The sequence below is a fragment of the Anabrus simplex genome, chromosome 1 (genome assembly GCF_040414725.1).
Source record: "Anabrus simplex isolate iqAnaSimp1 chromosome 1, ASM4041472v1, whole genome shotgun sequence".
NCBI classification, from domain to species: Eukaryota; Metazoa; Arthropoda; class Insecta; order Orthoptera; family Tettigoniidae; genus Anabrus; species Anabrus simplex.
In genome coordinates this window covers 324,449,969-324,469,893 of record NC_090265.1, presented here as the reverse complement: position 1 = coordinate 324,469,893, position 19,925 = coordinate 324,449,969, and the positions used below count along the sequence as shown (strand labels likewise).

The 19,925-nt window shown below is 39.3% G+C and overlaps 1 protein-coding gene across 1 annotated transcript in view; it reads left to right on the top strand.

Moving 5' to 3' along the window:
• The first annotated feature begins 2,134 nt into the window (after positions 1-2,134).
• Positions 2,135-19,925, top strand: part of LOC136865584 (cellular tumor antigen p53) — a 98,237-nt gene continuing 80,446 nt past the window's right edge. Inside the window, exons 1-2 of the mRNA XM_067142416.2 lie at positions 2,135-2,214; positions 19,549-19,713. Coding sequence (XP_066998517.1) covers positions 19,585-19,713 — 129 coding nt within the window. The 5' untranslated portion in view covers positions 2,135-2,214; positions 19,549-19,584. The remainder of the gene's footprint in view (positions 2,215-19,548; positions 19,714-19,925) is intronic.

Here is a 19,925-nt window from a genome sequence, read left to right as displayed (position 1 = left end):
GGTTTGTGATTAGTAGCAAACGAGAGCGCAACGGCTTTTACAGTACCTGTGATTAGTGGCACTATATGAGGAACACTACAGGATAGTATGAGTCCCTGTGGTTAGTACACTTAGGTGATGAACACCATAGGTTTGCGTTGCCTGTCAATGGCGCCGCAATATGTGAAACACAGTAGGTCTGTAATACATGTGCGAATTTCATTACCTGTGAGTAGCACCATAATGTGTGGAATACCACGAGTCTACGCTACTCTTGATTAGTACCGCAACATGACAAATACCATGGTTCTACTTTTCTAGCGATAAGTACCATTATGAGGGGCCGATAACTTGGATTTTGGACTCCTTTCGACAGAAGCATCATCAATTCAGTATCGTGCTATAGAAGCAGTCCCCTTACATCAGCTTCTGTGCATGGGAGGCACTGTGGGTCGGTTGCACTGATTGTTTTAAATTCACATCCATCCATTAATTCTTTGTCCTCACGTTTTGAATTGTGGTCAGTGGAGGATATTGGGTTTTCAATTTGTCATTTCACTTCGTCTCATTTCGTACCGTTAGGGCCGATGACCTAGGTGTTAGACCCCTTTAAACAACAAGCATCAAAACATATTTAATGACTGATGAAGGGTGAATTATACTAAAGAGAATATTAGTGTTGGTTATAATAGCAATTTTAGGGGGGTGTATATTAAGTTGAGTTATATTTCCATCACCTTCTATGATTTGTTTACCAACCACTTTAAAATTGTTGGCTTTGATTGTAAGAGTATTGGGGGGTTGATTTGAAGGTATAATTTTATATGTTGGTAAAATATGGATCTCTTACTGATGAAATTATTAAAATTAGTGTTATTAATAATAAAGTAATGACAAAGGTTTTTATAGAAGTATAGAACAGTTCATTGGAGAGGAGAAGAAGAAGAGCGGTAATGGCTACATTCCTGAGTAACATGTATTATTTATTCAAAGACTCACCAGCTCACCGGGCCGGTTCACTGCAGTGACTGGTAGTACAGTGTTCCCACTGAAGTATTGTACAGTACGATGGCTTGAAAATGTTCATTGTCTGGAACGAGCCTTAGAAGATTTCACCATATCAAGGCATATGTTGCAAATGCTAAGTTTCCAGAAAGTAAGTCCTGTAAAAATATTAAAGAACAAATCCAAGACCCTTTAATAAAATGCAGACTAGCATTTTTAAAACCATTTCTTTGGAATGTGAGCCTTTTCTCAGGTGATTTAAAAGTAACAAACTGCTTGCTCCATTTTTGTTCTCCCATCTGAATGAACTGTTAAGAAGTTTGATGAATCACTTTGTCAAGCGTAGTAAAAGGAGTGTGATTTTGCTTGATCTACAGACCCAACAAATGTAATTGAGGTAGGTAAAGTTGATATTGGATTTAGTACAAAAAAGGTACTTAAAGAAAATTGTCAGAGAGAGAAATTTTTGGCTTTAAACATGACTGTCAGAAAATATTAGTGGCAGTTGTGACAAAACTGTTGGATAAGAGCCCTTTAAAGTATAGATTAGTGAAAGGTCTTACGAGTTTGAACCCACTTGTAATATCTCAGCAACCAAGTCTTGGTCAGACTCGAAGGGAATATGTCTTCGAAGTGTTGCATGAAGCTAATAGAATAACTGAAAATGTGGCCGATAGGGCTAAAGCACAATACATTTCTTTGTGGTGTGAATCAAAGGAAGCTTTGGAAACTAAATTCAAAGAATATATCTTAATATCTGATGATAGTATGGGTTTAGACATTTTATTTGCAGACATTTTAGCAGAAAACACAGTATAGTGAACTTCAGTAAGTAATAAAGCTTTGTCTTGTACTCTCTCATGGAAATGATGCAGTGGAGAGTGGCTTTTCTATAAGTCAATGTTGGTAGAAAACATGCACAAGGAGTCAATTATTGCACTAAGACAAGTGAATGATTCCATCTTGTGCTACGGAGGTGTCAGATGCGTACCAATTAATATAGAATGTTATCAGTGAGATGTGCTCATAAGAAATACCAGGATTTCTTGCAGAATACACGCCTGAAGGTCAAAGAAGAGGACAGAAAAAAAATATAAGAAACGAAGAATAAGTGATGAAATAAGAAGGTTGGAAGGCAAAAAAAAAAAAAAAAAGTTAAACGAATGCAGTCACAAGAATGTGAAGCCAGAATTGAAGATAAAATATACCTACTTGAAACCAGAAAAAATTGTGTGTAACTTTGTTGTGCTGCATTTTTTTACATTATTACTAACATTGTGTGTTCATTAGTAATTTTAATAGTAATACTTTCATTATTCATTATAAATAAAATCTGTTAACATTTACTATTATCTGGTAGATCATTATTAAATTGTATGTACCTTAGGCTACTGTTTAAAATGTTGTAGCCTATTTCCTATTTGAGTAATAAATATTGTCCAGATGGACGGTTAATGTGGATGGAGAAGGCTGTTAAAACTTACGTAAATGCCAAATTTTTGTCAGGGAAATACAATATTTTGGCCAGGGAAAGTCAGGGAAATTAGTTTGACTTTCTGGCTGGGAACCCTGTTCATTTATGGAATACAGGCACCTCTTAATTAAGAGATCTTTTAACTGAAATATTTTAATATTCAGATATTTTATATCCTTAGGCAGTTTGTTATAGAGTAACGTACCCTTCACATATGGGCTGTGGTTCATCTTTTTAGTGCAGTGGAAACTTATGTGGTAATCATTCCCAATTGTTGTGTTATAATTGTGGACTCACTGTTACTTTTAATGATGTTTGTTGTGCTTAATAAAGAGAATAGCCTTTTAGGTATATATGGAAGAAAGTATCATAATATTAGGTCTATGTGTTATGAAAGAATGTTTGCAAATAACTATGATCGGTGGAAAACGGTAAATAAAAATGTAAACAGACTCTGGGATGGGTTTAAAGAAATTGTTGAGGAATGTGAAAACAGGTTTGTACCTTTAAGGGTGGTAAGGAATGGTAAAGACCCACCTTATTATAATAGAAAAATAAAGAGACTAAGAAGGAGGTGCAGACTGGAAAGAAACAGAGTTAGAAATGGCTGTGGAAGTAAGGAGAAATTGAAGGAACTTACTAGAAAATTGAATCTAGCAAAGAAGGCAGCTAAGGATAACATGATGGCAAGCATAATTGGCAGTCATACAAATTTTAGTGAAAAATGGAAGGGTATGTATAGGTATTTTAAGGCAGAAACAGGTTCCAAGAAGGACATTCCAGGAATAATTAATGAACAAGGGGAGTGTGTATGTGAGGATCTTCAAAAGGCAGAAGTATTCAGTCAGCAGTATGTAAAGATTGTTGGTTACAAGGAAAATGTCGAGATAGAGGAGACTAAGGCCAAAGAAGTAATAAAATTTACATATGATAACAATGACATTTACAATAAGATACATAAGTTGAAAACTAGAAAAGCGGCTGGAATTGATCAGATTTCTGGGGATATACTAAAGACAATGGGTTGGGATATAGTACCATATCTGAAGTACTTATTTGATTATTGTTTGGTCGGAGAAGCTATACCAGATGAATGGAGAGTTGCTATAGTAGCCCCTGTGTACAAAGGAAAGGGTGATGGACATAAAGCTGAAAATTAAAGGCCAGTAAGTTTGACATGCATTGTATGTAAGCTTTGGGAAGGCATTCTTTCTGATTATATTAGACATGTTTGTGAAATTAATAACTGGTTCCATAGAAGGCAATTCAGTTTTAGGAAAGGTTATTCCACTGAATCTCAACTTGTAGGATACCAGCAAGATATAGCAGATATCTTGGATTCTGGAGGTGAAATGGACTGTATCGCGATTGACCTGTCTAAAGCATTTGATAGGGTGGATCATGGGAGACTACTGGCAAAAATGAGTGCAATTGGACTAGACAAAAGAGTGACTGAATGGGTTGCTATATTTCTAGAAAATATATCTCAGAGAATTAGAGTAGGTAAGCTTTATCTGACCCTTTAATAATTAAGAGGGGAATTCCTCAAGGCAGTATTATTGGACCTTTATGTTTTCTTATATACATAAATGATATGAGTAAAGGAGTGGAATCGGAGGTAAGGCTTTTTGCGGATGATGTTATTCTGTACAGAGTAATAAATAAGTTACAAGATTGTGAGCAACTGCAACGTGACCTTGAAAATGTTGTGAGATGGACAGCAGGCAATGGTATGTTGATAAACGGGGTTAAAAGTCAGGTTGTGAGTTTCACAAATAGGAAAAGTCCTCTCAGTTTTTTTTCGTTTTTTTTTTTGCTAGGGGCTTTACGTCACACCGACACAGATAGGTCTTATGGCGACGATGGGATAGGAAAGGCCTAGGAGTTGGAAGGAAGCGGCCGTGGCCTTAATTAAGGTACAGCCCCAGCATTTGCCTGGTGTGAAAATGGGAAACCACGGAAAACCATCTTCAGAGCTGCCGATAGTGGGATTCGAACCTACTATCTCCCGGATGCAAGCTCACAGCCGCGCGCCTCTACGCGCACGGCCAACTCGCCCGGTCCTCTCAGTTTTAATTACTACGTTGATGGGGTGAAAGTTCCTTTTGGGGATCATTGTAAGTATCTAGGTGTTAATATAAGGAAAGACCTTCATTGGGGTAATCACATAAATGGGATTGTAAAAAAAGGGTACAGATCTCTGCACATGGTTATGAGGGTGTTTAGGGGTTGTAGTAAGGATGTAAAGGAGAGGGCATATAAGTCTCTGGTAAGACCCCATCTAGAGTATGGTTCCAGTGAATGGGACCCTCACCAGGATTACCTGATTTAAGAACTGGAAAAAATCCAAAGAAAAGCAGAGACGTTCAATAAATTTCCAATTTCTTTAAAATCATTTAGGAAAAGGCTAGAAAAGCAACAGATAAGGAATCTGCCACCTGGGCGACTGCCCTAAATGCAGATCAGTATTGATTGATTGATTGATTGATTGATTGATTGATTGATTGATTGATTGATTGATTGATTGATTGATTGATTTTATTACTTCGATTCGGAATGCGAAAGATGATCCTTAGAGCTTTCGTACTTATATCATTGTTACAGTCCCTTTTAAAATAAAAGTTTAAAACATTAGTTTAGTTAGGATTCACCATAAGGAAGCCGTGGTTTGAATCACATGGCTATGATCCCATTATCAAAATTTACATAAAACTACAGGGTTATTACAAATGATTGAAGTGATTTCATAAATTCACTGTAGCTCCATGAATTGACATATGGTCATGAAACTCAACAGTCATGTAGAAAAACTCAAAAAGTTTTGGTCTACTGAAGTCACACTTCACATTTCTGCCACAAGAGCGCAGCAGCAGTTAGCAGAGCGCAGTGAGACAAGATGGCGACAGGAGCCGAGAAAGCGTTTGTTGTGCTTGAAATGCACTCACATCAGTCTGTCATAACAGTGCAACGACACTTTAAGACGAAGTACCACAAAGATCCAACAAGTGCTAACTCCATTCGGCGATGGTATGTGCAGTTTAAAGTTTCAGGATGCCTCTGTAAGGGGAAATCAACGGGTCGACCTGCCGTGACTGAAGAAGCAGTTGATCGAGTGCGGGCAAGTTTCATGCGTAGCCCACAGCCGACCGTTTGGAAAATCTTACAGAAATGACTAAAGCAGAAGCATTACCGCTTACAATTGCTACAAGCGCTGGCTCCCAATGACCAAGTCAAATGCCTTGAATTTTCGGTGCTGTTGCAACAGTGTATGGAAGAGGATGAGTTTAGTACAAAACTTGTCTTCACAACATTTTTTGTTAATGGTACAGTGAATAGACACAATTTGCAAATTTGGTGGGGGAGGGGGGGGTAGAGAATCCTCATGCTATCTTGCAAGACATTCGAAATTCACCGAAAGTTAATGTGTTTTGTGCAGTCTCACGGTTTAAAGTTTTGCTTTTGCGAAAAATCCGTTACAGGACATGTGTATCTGGACATGCAGGAAAATTGGCTCATGCCGTAACTGGAGGACATCGTGGACTTCATCTTCCATCAGGATGGTGCTGCGCCCTACTTCCATGGTGATGTTTGTCAATTCTTAAATAAGAGATTGGGAACTGATGGATTAGTGGATTAGTTGTGGTGGAGCTGATGATCAGCAATTAATGTGATGACCTCCACGCTCTCCTGACCTAACCCCATGCGATTTCTTTGTGTTGGATTACGTGAAAGACTCAGTGTTTACACCTCTTCTCCCAACAAACCTGCCAGAAGTGCGAGCTTGCATCAACCATACTTTTGAATCCATTGATAGAGACATGATGCGTGGAGTGTGGGACAAACTTGATTATAGGCTTGATGTCTGCAGAATCACTAAAGGGGCACATATCGAACATTTGTAAATGTGAAGGGAAAAAAACTTTTTGAGTTTTTCTATGTGTGTGCAAAGCCTTGTGACAATATGTCAAATAATAAAGTTATTGTAGAGCTTTGGAATTGCTCAAATCATTTGTAATAACCCTGTATAAGAGCTTGCTTTTTGGCCATTTTGCTGTAAACTACTTTTCCCCAGCCCTCTTGAGACCTTGTCAAGATGACTGCTGTCGCACCCGATGGTCTGTGGATATTGAAGTACCATATGGCCAGTGTGTTGTCATTCTCAGCTATATTTGCTTGGATTTCGTGATGAGGCCTGCTGTCTTTCATATCAGACAGCTCCTCAGTTGGTCTCATGAAGCCTTCAGTCCGGAATTAAAATTCTTGGACAAGCTGGGAATCAAAAGGGGTCCAGATAAGAGGTAGGCATGCTACCCCTACACAACAGGTCTGGTGGGTTTTTTTCATACAGCAAGTAAATTAATAAACCTGTAAATATGCTAAAATAATTAAATTTAAGTTCAATTGTCTCCATTTGACATTATCACGTCATTACTTGTACAATTTAGGAATATTAGCCTGCTTCAAAATTATGCTGACTAAACTGTATGCTAAAAGCATACATGCATGGTAATCTGATTTTCTTCTTCATGCTCTGTTCCTGGGTGTTTGGGATCGGTTCCACAGATGGTCAACTGATGGGCTTTAATATTCTCTAATCAGTCAAAGTCTGAAAATATTTTGTCTAAACATTGCAAAGAACAACGGATGAGAAGCTCAGTGTTAGGTTAAACAGATGACGACAATGTGCATGGCAAGCCAGATGCTAAAAAATATTCCTTGTTCTGCACAAAGTGGATATATGAGGGCCAGTTGTATATTGCCTTCAATGGTCTCAAATGAAGGGTGACAAGAGATATTGATAGTCTCATATATATTAATTAAAAGTAGTTATCGTTTGCCTGTAGGCAGTGATCTTGTTCCAGGAACCTATACTTGCCTTGTTGGAAGAAGTTCCTGTGTTGGGAGAGGAGCTAATACAGGGCATGAAGCCAGAAGGCAGTAGCCATTCAGAATACTTCAGTAGCCACAAAGTTTATTCCTCACAAATATTTCTAGTTTCTTCTTTCCAGTGCCTTTTGCCATCATTGTTTGTGAAGGCCATTTCTGTACCTTTAAACTGATAACAAATTAGTGTAGTAGTTGCTCTTTAGACATTGAAATGCCTTCAGTATTCACCGAAATAATTGTCAAAATTGGTTCTGAGAAGAACCTTTTATTTAATCGCATCTTGAGCTCACAAATGCTTCTGGAGTAACTTTTTCTCTTGAAATTAAAGAGGTTGCTTCACACACTTCTTTTTTCTTCTAGATATAATATTATTAAGTCTTCCTTCCATAATTGGTTTAAATTGTAATTTCCTCCTCAATTTTCTTGTCCACCAGGGTTTTGTCTTTTAATTGATCTGAGTTCTTTAGTGTTCATGCTGAGATTCTTCTTCTGCATAAAGCTACAGTGAAGTACATTTCCAATCATCAAGAAGATCAGTCTTCTTTGGTGTGAAATAATATCCATAAAATAATAATGAAGCTATCAATGCAACAGTTACCAAAGCATGGATGAAGAGACATTGAAGGTCTTGACAATGATCCCATTCATTCCTCAGGGTAGTTTTCTTCATATATCTGGACTAATCAGCAGAGTGCATGATCAGCCTGCCTCTGGAACTGCAAATAGGTGCAGCAAGTAAAAAAGCTTCATAAGGAGTATCCTTGAAAATAGAAGATTCTTTGTTGAATTTTAAGGACAAAGAAGTAGGTGGAGATCGCAAAGGAACGGATTACCACAGGGTAGCATGCTTGCTCCAGTGCTGTTCAACGTTTATACTAACGATCAACCATTACCTGAGGGAATGCAGAGTTTCATCTATACAGATGATTGCACCATACTTGCCCAAGCTCATTATTTTGAAAATGTTGAACAGACACTTATTAAGGCATTGACAGAATTGTCTGACTATTATAGGGAGAACCACCTGAGACCAAATCCCAGTAAAACTCAAACTTGCCCTTTTCACCTTAAAAACAGACAGGCAGCAAGAACCCTTAATATTACCTGGGAAGGAATTACACTAAACAATGCACAACTCCAAAATATCTAGGAATCACCCTCGATTGTGCTCTAACTTACAGGAGGCATTGCCTGAATACAGTACCAAACAAAAAGTGGCAGCCCGAAACAACATTATAAGGAAATTAACAGACACAACACAGGGAGCTAACCCTACCACTGTAAGAACATCTTCCCTTGCACTCTGTTACTCTGCTGGGGAATATGCAAGTCCATTATGGTCTCGATCTAGTCATGCCAAATTAGTAGATGTTGCTCTTAACGATACTTGTCGGATCATCACCGGGTGCTTAAAGCCCACTCCACTTGACAAGTTTTATTGCCTTGCTGGTATTGCACCTCCTGACATCCGTAGAGAGGTAACGGCAAAACGTGAGATGTACAAGGTGCAAACTTCTCAAGCACATCCTTTACATGGACATAAACCAGAAACCCCATGACAAAAATCAAGGAACAGCTTCCTCAGAACAACAGAGGTGCTTATCAGGACACCACAGCATTCCCGAACTGATCTCTGGCGTGCAAGGTTTAACAGCCCTAAGGGATGGCTCACACCCTGTGAAAAAATTTCCGCTGGATACGCAGAGAAATGGACCACATGGAGATCGCTCAATCGATCAAGTTCAGGTGTTACTAAATGCAGGAACGACTTGGTGAAGTGGGGTTTCCATACGGAGTCGTCGCTATGTGAGTGTGGCGAGGTGCAGACATCCTCTCACCTGCTCCAGTGTAGTCGGTGTCCGGCATCGTGTGCTCTGGAGGACCTGATTAGCGCTACACCAAATGCAATCGATGTTGCTGACTTCTGGGTGGCAAAAGTGTAAACAAACAGTCGTTTCAATGATATATTGTATCATGTACATATTATGCATTATTTTTACCATATTAACTTCAATCATTGTAATTGCTTCTGAAACGAATAATAATAACTGATAACATTTTCTCAGCGTACGTTGGTCTTCCTTTCCAAACAGAGAAACTTGCAACCAATTTCTTGTCGATGCTTCTAGATAGTTTCTGTTAACACTATTTGCACACTGTGAGTCCGGTTATAGTATCATACAGCAGCCACTCAAAGAATGGTCTTAATGATGGGCAGTTTGTGATCTTCCTTTATTAATACATCATCTTTGGTTAAAAAAGTTAGTTATTTCTTGCCTCAGAGGCTAAGATCAGCATGCAAGTGTGTGTGTTTCCTCGTCCAGTGTGATGACTGCACGTTGTGTGTTGTGTATGATTATGATGATAATGAGGAAGGGAGAGGGTGAAACCCACTGTTGGTGCATATTCTACTCATATAAATGTATGTTCTTCAATTTGTCAAAAACTAATTCAGGATAAAAGGGAAAATATCTGGAAAAGAAAATGTTAAATAACAGGTTATAGCTGAAAAAGATACCATTAATTAGAAACAGAATGACTGTTTCATTCTTTATCAACTGCTACTGATCTGCATTTAGGGCAGTCACCCAGGCGGCAGATTCCCTATCTGTTATTTTCCTGCCTTTTCTTAAACGATTGCAAAGAAATTGGAAACTTATTGAACATCTCCCTTGGTAAGTTATTCCAATCCATAACTCCCATTCCTATAAACAAATATTTACCCCAATTTGTCCTCTTAAATTCTAAAATTCCTACTTTATCTTCATATTGTGATCTTTCCTACTTTTAAAGACACCACTCAAACTTATTCGTGTACTAATGTCATTACACGCCATCTCTCCACCGACAGCTCGGAACATACCACTTATAATGCCAGTATAAGTGGTCCGTTATTGGACATTATAAATTTTCCAGCTAACTCATTCCTGGTTGCCAGTGTTTCGCCCCAGTATGCTAAGTTGGGCTCATCAGTTGGTAAATAGCACACCCACTAAGGCGCATGGCAGTGCATACCATGGAGCCCATTTGAAATTTAAGCCCCCTCCCCCCCGCCGGGAGGAGGAGTTTGGTTAGATTTGCTGGTACCGGTGCAATTTAATGCTCCTCACCCAGCCGTTTAGTGGAATTTAGAATTTGGGAGAAAAAGCGTAATTGAATGAGTTGTATTAATAGGTATTTCAGTTGTTATTATGAAAGTAAATAATTAATGAATAATAAAAGTAGTGGTCATTGGTCACCCATCCACTGAGTGACCATGCTGTATGTTGCTTAACGATTGGAGTGTAGTTTAGTGAATGTATTAATAATTGATTCATATTATTTTTAATGCAGTTAAATGGAGCAAGTCTGATTATCCACTAAGTGTATGGCTGACGCAGTGATTAATGTTTCAGATATGCGGCTGCATTGGATGGTCACCCTTCCAAACACCAACCACACCTAGAATTTATCTTTGATGGGGTAACAGGCATTTATCTGGTAAATTGCGCAGTGACTACACATTCAGTAAATTGTTGCGTTATACATGTAATGCGAGTGTGCAGATGTAATTTGGAAAAACAGCATTATTAATGGGTAGAGATGAGAATTATAGGCACTAAAAACTTAAAATAGGCAGGCATATAGGCTCTTAAATTAGCCAAAATAGGCATTTAAATAGGCACTAACGTGTAAAACAGGCATGAAAAAATAGTCTAATTTCATAACACACTCAGTTCCTATAAAAGAAATTTACAAGCAACGTTTCAATGTTTTCCGGTAACAATCTTTTTCTCCTCTCATTTTTTCTCCTCTCATGCGTAATGTTTTTGTACTGAGAGAAAGATCTCTCAACATCACATGAACCGAGCTCGATAGCTGCAGTCGCTTAAGTGCGGCCAGTATCCAGTAATCGGGAGATAGTGGGTTCGAGCCCCACTGTCGGCAGCCCTGAAGATGGTTTTCCGTGGTTTCCCATTTTCACACCAGGCAAATGCCGGGGCTGTACCTTAATTAAGGCCACGGCCGCTTCCTTCCACTTCCTAGGCCTGTCCTATCCCATCGTCGCCGTAAGACATATCTGTGTTGGTGCGACGTAAAGCAAAATAGAAAAAAGAAAAGAAAAAAAAACATCACATGAAATGATTGGACAAAACTTCAATGAAGTCACTTCATCTGGTATTATTTCGCTGCCATCCCAGAGGTTCGGTCAAAACTTCCCCTGACTTCTTCCACAATCCTAAATGACTCCACCTGGGGCATGTCACACTTCCCCAACTTGGTGATTGTTCCCGGCAGCTTGTTGAAATTTGAAGATGCTCCGGTTTATGCAGGGGTATATTAGCTGCCAACATGGCAGTGCATAGGTCTGAAGATGGTTGTTGGTTGCTGCCCAAAGTGGATTGGTAGAAAGGCTGCATTGATACAGATTTCTGTACTCGTTATCAGATGCATCGCAGTATTTCTAAGTTGATCAATATGGTATTTTTCTCATATCTATATATATAAAATAAGAGTTTTATCTGTACATTGCTCAGAATTTCAAAAGGATGGTATTTCTGTATCAGTTGTGTCCACAGTAACAAGGAAATGCATTTTTTAATTTTCCGTAATGTCTGTCTGTCTGTCTGTCTGTCTGTATGTATGTATGTATGTATGTATGTATGTACACGCATCACGAGAAAACGGCTCAAGAGAATGTAATGAAAATTGGTATGCAAAGTCGGAGAATAAGTCGCTACAATCTGGGCTATAAATAATTTTATTCGCACTGAGTGAAATGGTAGTTTAGGGGAAGGCCTAACATTTAATTCTCAAATATTTATGTCATTAGTGGTCGTATCTTAGTGAAAACCGGTAGACAAAGTCAGGGAATAAGTCGCCACAATCTTTGCTATAAATAATTGTATTCACGCTGAAAAAAATGGTAGTTTAGGGGAAGGCCTAAAATTTAATTCTCAAATGTTTGTTATTGGTGATCCTATCTTAATGAAAATCGGTATGAAAAGTCTGGAAAAAAGTCGCTATAATCTAGGCCATAAATAATTTTATTCACGCTGAGTGAAATGGTAGTTTAGGGGAAGGACAAAAATTTAATTCTCAAATATTTATATTATTAGTGTTTGTATCGATAAATACTGCATACGGTAACTAAAGTTATATGATATTAAATTTACGATCATTTATGCCTTATACATTGTTACCGTACCGGCTATGATCACAGAGATATTCATGAATTTGAATTTTTGTTACTAAGTCTATATCAGCGCCGGGTCGCAAGAAGATAGGTGAACAGATTTTAATGAAAATCGGTATGTAAAGTCGAAGAATAATGAACTACAGTCTACGCTATAAATATGTTTTTAAGATGACCTAATATCATAGAGTCGAAAGAAAACTTAATGTGAAGGCCTACAATATAGAAAGCTCATAAAATTGATCAACAATAACATTACATTGACCGTTGTTTGTTGTGATGTGCTTTGTGTCTTCTGTTGCCACTGATCTCCGATAGATAGGATTACTGCTGCGTACCATATATTTTTTTAATTTGCTTTACGTCGCACCGAAACAGATAGGTCTTCTGGCGACGATGGGAGAGGAAAGGGCTAGGAGTGTGAAGGAAGCGGCTTTGGCCTTAATTAAGGTACAGCCCCAGCATTTGCCTGGTGTGAAAAAGGGAAACAACGGAATACCATCTTCTGGGCTGCCGACAGTGAGGTTCGAATCCACTATCTCCCGGATGCAAGCTCACAGCTGAGCACCCCTAAGCACACGCCAACTCGCCCGGTCGTACCGAGTGTAAAGCCTGCCTGAATATTGGCAGGAAGTAGCTGGGGAGTTAGATAACTTTCTTCTTTAGCATGCCATTCCTCTGGTTCATAAATTTTCTGATACTACTGGTACGTAACACACTGGTTCATCATTCTATTTGAGCTATTCAATCCCTACTCTGAGGCACTGATTGGAATGAGCAGTGTACATATTTAATGGAATAAGGGCAAAGGACAGTTCACGGCTGTCTGCGACCTGGTCATTCCAGCTCTGGAACTTTGGACTGTTAGATGGGCACTGTAGTACTGTTTGTTAAAAGTGAGAAAGTGTGCGGTTTTTCATTTGATCAAGTGAGTTTTACAAATAGGAAAAGTCCCCTCAGTTTTAATTAATGCATTGATGGGGTGAAAGTTCCCTTTGGGGATCATTGTAAATACCTAGGTATTAGTATAAGGAAAGATCTTCTTTGGGGTAATCACATAAATACGATGGTAAATAAAGGGTACAGATCTCTGCACATGTTATGAGGGTATTTAGGGGTTGTAGTAAGGATGTAAAGGAGAGAGCATATTTGTCTCTGGTGAGACCCCAACTAGAGGATGGTTCCAGTGTATGGGACCCTCACCAGAATTACTTGATTCAGTATCTGGGGAAAAATCCAAAGAAAAGCAGCTCGATTTGTTCTGGGTGATTTCCAAAAAAAGAGTAGTGTTACAAAAATGTTGCAAAGTTTGGGCTGGGAAGACTTGGGGGAAAAGAGACGAGCTGGTAGACTAAGTGGCATGTTCCGAGCTGTTAGTGGAGAGATGGCGTGGTATGAAATTAGTAGACGAATACGTTTGAGTGGTGTCTTTTAAAAGTAGGAAAGATCACAATATGAAGATAAAGTTGGAATTCAAGAGGACAAATTGGAGCAAATGTTCATTTATAGGAAGGAGAATTAGGGATTGGAATAACTTACCAAGGGAGATGTTCAATAAATTTCCAATTTCTTTGCAATCATTTAAGAAAAGGCTGGGAAAACAACGGATAGGGAGTCTGCCACCTGAGCGACTGCCGTAAATGCAGATCAGTAGTGATTGATTGATTGATTGATTGATTGATTGATTGATTGATTTATTTATTTATTTATTTATTTATTTATTTATTTATTTATTTATTTATTTATTTATTTATTTATTTATTTATTTATTTATTTATTTATTTATTTATTTATTTATTTATTTATTTATATGATAACATTGCTTTCAATCGCTACATTCCTACTGACGTTTTTGTAATGACCTATGTTGACTTCAATTAGGAAAACCAAAAAGTCAGTCTTTCTGAGAATCCCATAGCGAAGCATGGGTACATCAGCTAGTTTGATCTAAAAATAATAAAAGTGACATAAATTACATTGTCCCTATATCTTAAATTTCTCCAGTTGGGCTAATTGCCAATAATGCTTCGTATATATCATGCATTTGTTTCATAAAAATTGGACTATTAGAGATGATGTTTCTAGAAGTACAAGGGAACAAGGGAATTAGTAATTTACATGGAAATATGTCCTCAAGGATTTTCAGTTATAATTTGGCAGTAACGTGTCAAGTTCACCGGGTGAAAAATATAATAAAGAAAGACGTGAAATGATACCGTAGTATCGTAAAGGAGAGATCCGTCCTTTTTTGATTGCCACGGACCCACCAAGCTGGCCCTAACAGTATTCTTACTTATATACAGAATGAAAACGGAGGCACTATAAGTATCAGATTTGAGAACATTTTATTTGTTTCCATTCTCCGGCTTTGGTCAGCCGGGTCAAATGTCATGAAGACTATTTTCCGTTGCCTGCAACAGATCCTGCGTCATGTGTGCCCACAAGGCCGCCACCCTCGTTGATAATTAAAACCACATAATTTGAAATTGTGACATGCACCCATAACCTTATTTTTGTCTCAATTTAGCAATACTCTAGAGGGGATGCTAGAGGCTTGTTAACCTGGGAGCTTAAGCCCCTCATACTCTTTGTTTCACCCCCCCCTAAGCACAATGGTTACTTACCAGACCTCACCAATCCAGACCAATGGCCTTTTCCCTGGCTTGGTCTTGTAAAGATAGTCTTGGCAACCTCATAAAACATGCTGTGGCATCATCCTAGCTGGGCGACATTGGATCTGCAACCTGTGTTTCGCGAAGGCTTAACGGAAGTGTAATAGAATTCACGATTTTTAAAGGGAGTTTTCAAATTGCATTTCAGTTGTAAATCTCTAATTTCACAGGAAATGAATTACAGTTACGAATACCGATTTAACGACTGGTGTTCCAACTCCTCGTTCAGTAATTTAATGATTATTTACATTTTAGCAATATAAATTATTGAACGATCACGACTAATACAGAATTGCAACAAAACAACTTGCCACAATATATAAATTAATAGGTCTATATATGCTACAATGAAATGCGATCATAGTTCTCAATCACAAAAATGATAAAAGGAACAAACAAACTTACAGCACCTCCTTACAGCACCTCCTTACAGCAAGCTTGACAGATCTGTAGTGAAATTGGGATCTCCTGTGATCCAGTGCTTCAGCCAGTAGAACTTGATTATTTTTCTTTGGGCAGTGCCGCAAACACACTACTTATTCTTCCTCTTCTTCTCCCACTTCACAATAAATCACAACACGTTCTGAAAATAAAGCGTACACGTACAACAGTTTGCATCGAAAGGGAGGTACAGGGCATATGGGCTGTGCAACTTAGTTCGACGTTGACTGGTTCTCTCATATGTCTTAGGAGGTTGGAGGGTTTGAAGGTTTCGAGGTCAAATTGTTCCTTGTTTCTCCAGATATAAATTTCTCTAGAACTATTTCTGGTGACTTCTGAGAATTCCCATTTTTGTTTGTTGGGTAAACAGATATTGAGAAAAGAGAAAATTCTGTCGAGCACACTAGCTACAATATAATGCACTAGAAGAAAATCAGCTGTTTTAAAATACAGTCAAAAGTCATCAAATAGGCAGTTATGCTCCAAATAGGCACAAACCCCTGAAATAGGCTCTTATAGGCACAATAAAACCAACAAAATATAGCTAAAAAGACCCTAAAATGGATTTATATCTCAAAAGCCTACGTTTCTGAACACAGGAATAAAATAGGAAAATTCCCGTGTCTATTAATGGGAAACAGCATGTTGCACTCCGCCTCGGTCGTACCCCTGGTTCCAGTGCTTTGAAGGCCGTAATATTAGGAAGTGAGTACTTGTATACCTGGGTGGGTTTTGTGTGGTGGGATGATTTTGTTGGGTTTGGTAGGTCTAATTCAGGATTAGTTGTCTGCTTGGCATGGTAATGGGGTGTGGGTGTTGGTTTTGATCTGCTAGGAACTTGAGTAGTAAAAGGTTGAGCAGGGTAGGGGAGTCTTGGCATGGCTAGATGGTGTCATCTCGGGCTGAAGGATTGGGATTCGAGTGTGGTGGAATAGTGAGACTTAGGAATGGAGGAGGTTTGTTATGTGGGTGTAGATGTTGAACACATTTGTAATGAGCTTTATCTGCCTTTTTCAAAAAAGGGCAGCCAGGGAATGAGGTGGCATGGCTGCCTTGGCAGTTGGCACATCTCGCCTGGTCCCTTGGCACCTTACAATCAGTGTCACGGTGTGGACCGCTACATCTGTTGCAGCGGGTGGACTCAGAGCACGTAGCTCCTGAGTGGTTTAACTTGAGGCAGTTAAATCGTGTAATAAGTGTGGATCGGGGAGGGGTGCGGGTTCGAGTCTTTGTCTTGTTAGTGTTGCATGTTGGTACTTGGCTTGACCTATGAGCTGGTTTTTTACGCCAGCTCTTGGTTTGAGTGTATTTGGATTGAGTGACCGTGCCCGGTTGTGAGACTGATGAGATCTCAGTTCCAGGCTTGGGAATAGGTCTGGAGAGGGCAGAAGTGTGTGGAGTATCTGTGACTGGTTGTGTGCACGTGTCCGGTTGTGAGATTAATAGAGTCTCAGTCCCAGGCTCGTTTTCGGGTTGGGGGTAGAGGGGGGAAGTGCTTGTGTTGATTAATGTGTCTTCTGTCTGTGATGTTTTGTGTTCATTGTTTGGATGGGTTTGTGAGAATTTGGTGAATGTGAGCGGTGTGAGGTTGGTTCGTGCTGCTGTGTGTTGTATGTCAGGTTGTGTTTGAGTGGCTGCGTCTGCATCTGGGACGAATTCTACAAGAACCCTATTACGGACATTATGAATTTTTAGGTGTTCCTTGAGTGAATCAAAACTTACTTCTGAGTCTCGCGAAAAAATAAGAATATATCCATTATCAAGCTCCTGCAGAAGTTGAATGTAGTGTCTGACTTTGCTGATGGCTGTGAATATGTTTTGGCGGTGATCACGTAGCTCTCTGAGGCATTGCTTAGGGTTCATCCATCGGTTTTTGTGTAAGAGGATGATGAGGGGGTAGAAATCGGGGTGAGGTGCGTTAGTGCGTATTTCAAGTGGGTGGTGGAAGGGGGAGTAAGGATTTTGGAAATCTGTGGTCTTGGTTACGGTTGGGGGTGTTTGAGAGGAGTGTCGGTATCCTGGCTACTCAGTCCACCAGGGTGGTCCCGACTGGATGGGTTCTTGAGGGGGGGGGGGAATGTATGACTTGGGTGTTGCTTAAAACACTGGAATGGTCAAACTCTTTATGAGGACCGGCACGCTGATTAAGGCTCACTCAGTGGGTACGGTCAGAACAGGTGTAGTTTTACTGTGTTGCAACGGGACAAGTTCCGAACCAGTGACCACACTGAGGGCTACTGACAAATTGCTTGTTGGATTTTAGAGTGCCTGCACAAGGCAGGCTAAGTCTTTGTTGGTCTGGTCTGGTCGACTTCGCTGGATGGAATATGCAGGACCGCGGACAGTCCATGTTGAGTATATCTCCTGGGACGGACCGCGCTTGAAACTCTTGGCAGGTAGTGTATCTCTGAGAGCGCAGGGGCTCACAGTAAGAGCGTTCTTGGTGGCTGATCTTGGTACTGAAGTGCCGTGTATGTGCAGGTTGACGGCTGAGGATGGTGAGCTGGCGGTTTGCAGGGTGCAATCTCGGTGACGTGGTACTCCTTGATGCATTTGCTATGACAGCTTGGCTGTGAATGTGTTGTGATACCATGGAGGCCACTGTGTAAGCTACTTGGAGCCACCGGCAGTGCCAATGCACCAAACATTGATGCCTGCCTGGCCATCAGATGATATAGATATTGATTCCCATAGGGAACCTGAAATATTTGTCCCGAATAAGTAAATTTATAATACTAATATAAATGGTCCGTTATTGGACATTATAAATTTTCCAGCTAACTCATTCCTAGTTGCCAGCGTTTCGCCCCAGTGTGCTAAGTTGGGCTCCTCAGCTGGTAAATAGCACACCCACCAAGACGCATGGCTAGTGCGTACCGTGAAGGCCACTGCGTAGGCTACTTGGAGCCATCGGCAGTGCCAATGCACTATGAGAGACTTTGTCTCATTACCAAAAATTGATGCCTGCCTGGCCATCAGATGATATAGATGTTGATTCCCATAGGGAACCTGAAATATTAGTCCCGAATGAGTAAATTTATAATACCAATATATATGGTCCGTTATTGGACATTATAAATTTTCCAGTAATTCACCACATTAATTACATTTCTTTTACATTTGCAATTATTTCACTTTCCAACTGGACATGCACCACTTGCTGTTATTCTGGTTTACGAGACAATAAAGCGACAAGATGATTGAACATTGACCTCTTGCAGTGACATCTTTTGTTGTTTGTGTGTGAAGATATAGAATCACTTGTTGTTCATAAACCAGTACATGTCCATGCATGTCCTGTTGTAACCATCCTCCTATTAATGTTGATACGCATGTTGTCTTCTGCTGTTCACAGTATATTTTTCACTATATAATGAATTCTAATGCCATGTTTACATCACATGAACTTAATATCACAACTGATTGTACCAGTGGACGTCAATCAATACCACAGGCTCACTCTCTTATTTGTTCTTTCATGGCTGCTTATGACTGCCATCTGGCATTGAATAAATTGCCTGGAACATTTTACAAATTTTTATTACATATCACATTTGGAGAAATGTTTGCAGAGTTCTGAAAAATTTAAATCACCAAACCATATGATATGTGTAATTAGTTGCATTTGTTTCCTTTTTGAATGATCTGCAGTTTATTAATGAGTGTTTGGATGTATTTACCCATTCATGAGCCATTATCCTTAGGAATAATGTTTTTAGATACTCCTACTCAGATGCCAGCAACAGTTAATGATCAGTTGTCCATTTTAAAGTTCACCAAAACACTTTTTATTACATTTACTGACAAACAAATTTAATTTAAATACTCTGTACTATATATAAAATGCATGATGGGAACTACAATTACAAAATAATCCCTTTTTAATGTGAGAATGTATGTTGTTATTTCATCAGGAGAGTGCACGTCACCGTCAGAAGCTGCCTCAGCCAATGCAGAGTATCTCTACTGTACCGGTACCATCATCAACTTGCAAAGTCCCTTGCTTAAATGATTATCCAGGGCCATTTAATTTTCAGTTTGAAATACCTCCTGAGTCATCAGATGGATCAAAATTGCTGGTAAGTGGTGATGAACTTACAGAAGGTTGTGCAGCCTCATGTGCATGTTTTGTGTGTTTTTTATGTATAATTAGATTTCTGAGGCCAACTGATTCTTCAAATAATTCCAGATCAGAAATATCCTATTTTGCACTTATTACTGCAGTTTATAAAATAATTTCTTCATATGTAAATGAGAAATAAAATATACGCATGTGCGCACGCGTGCGCTG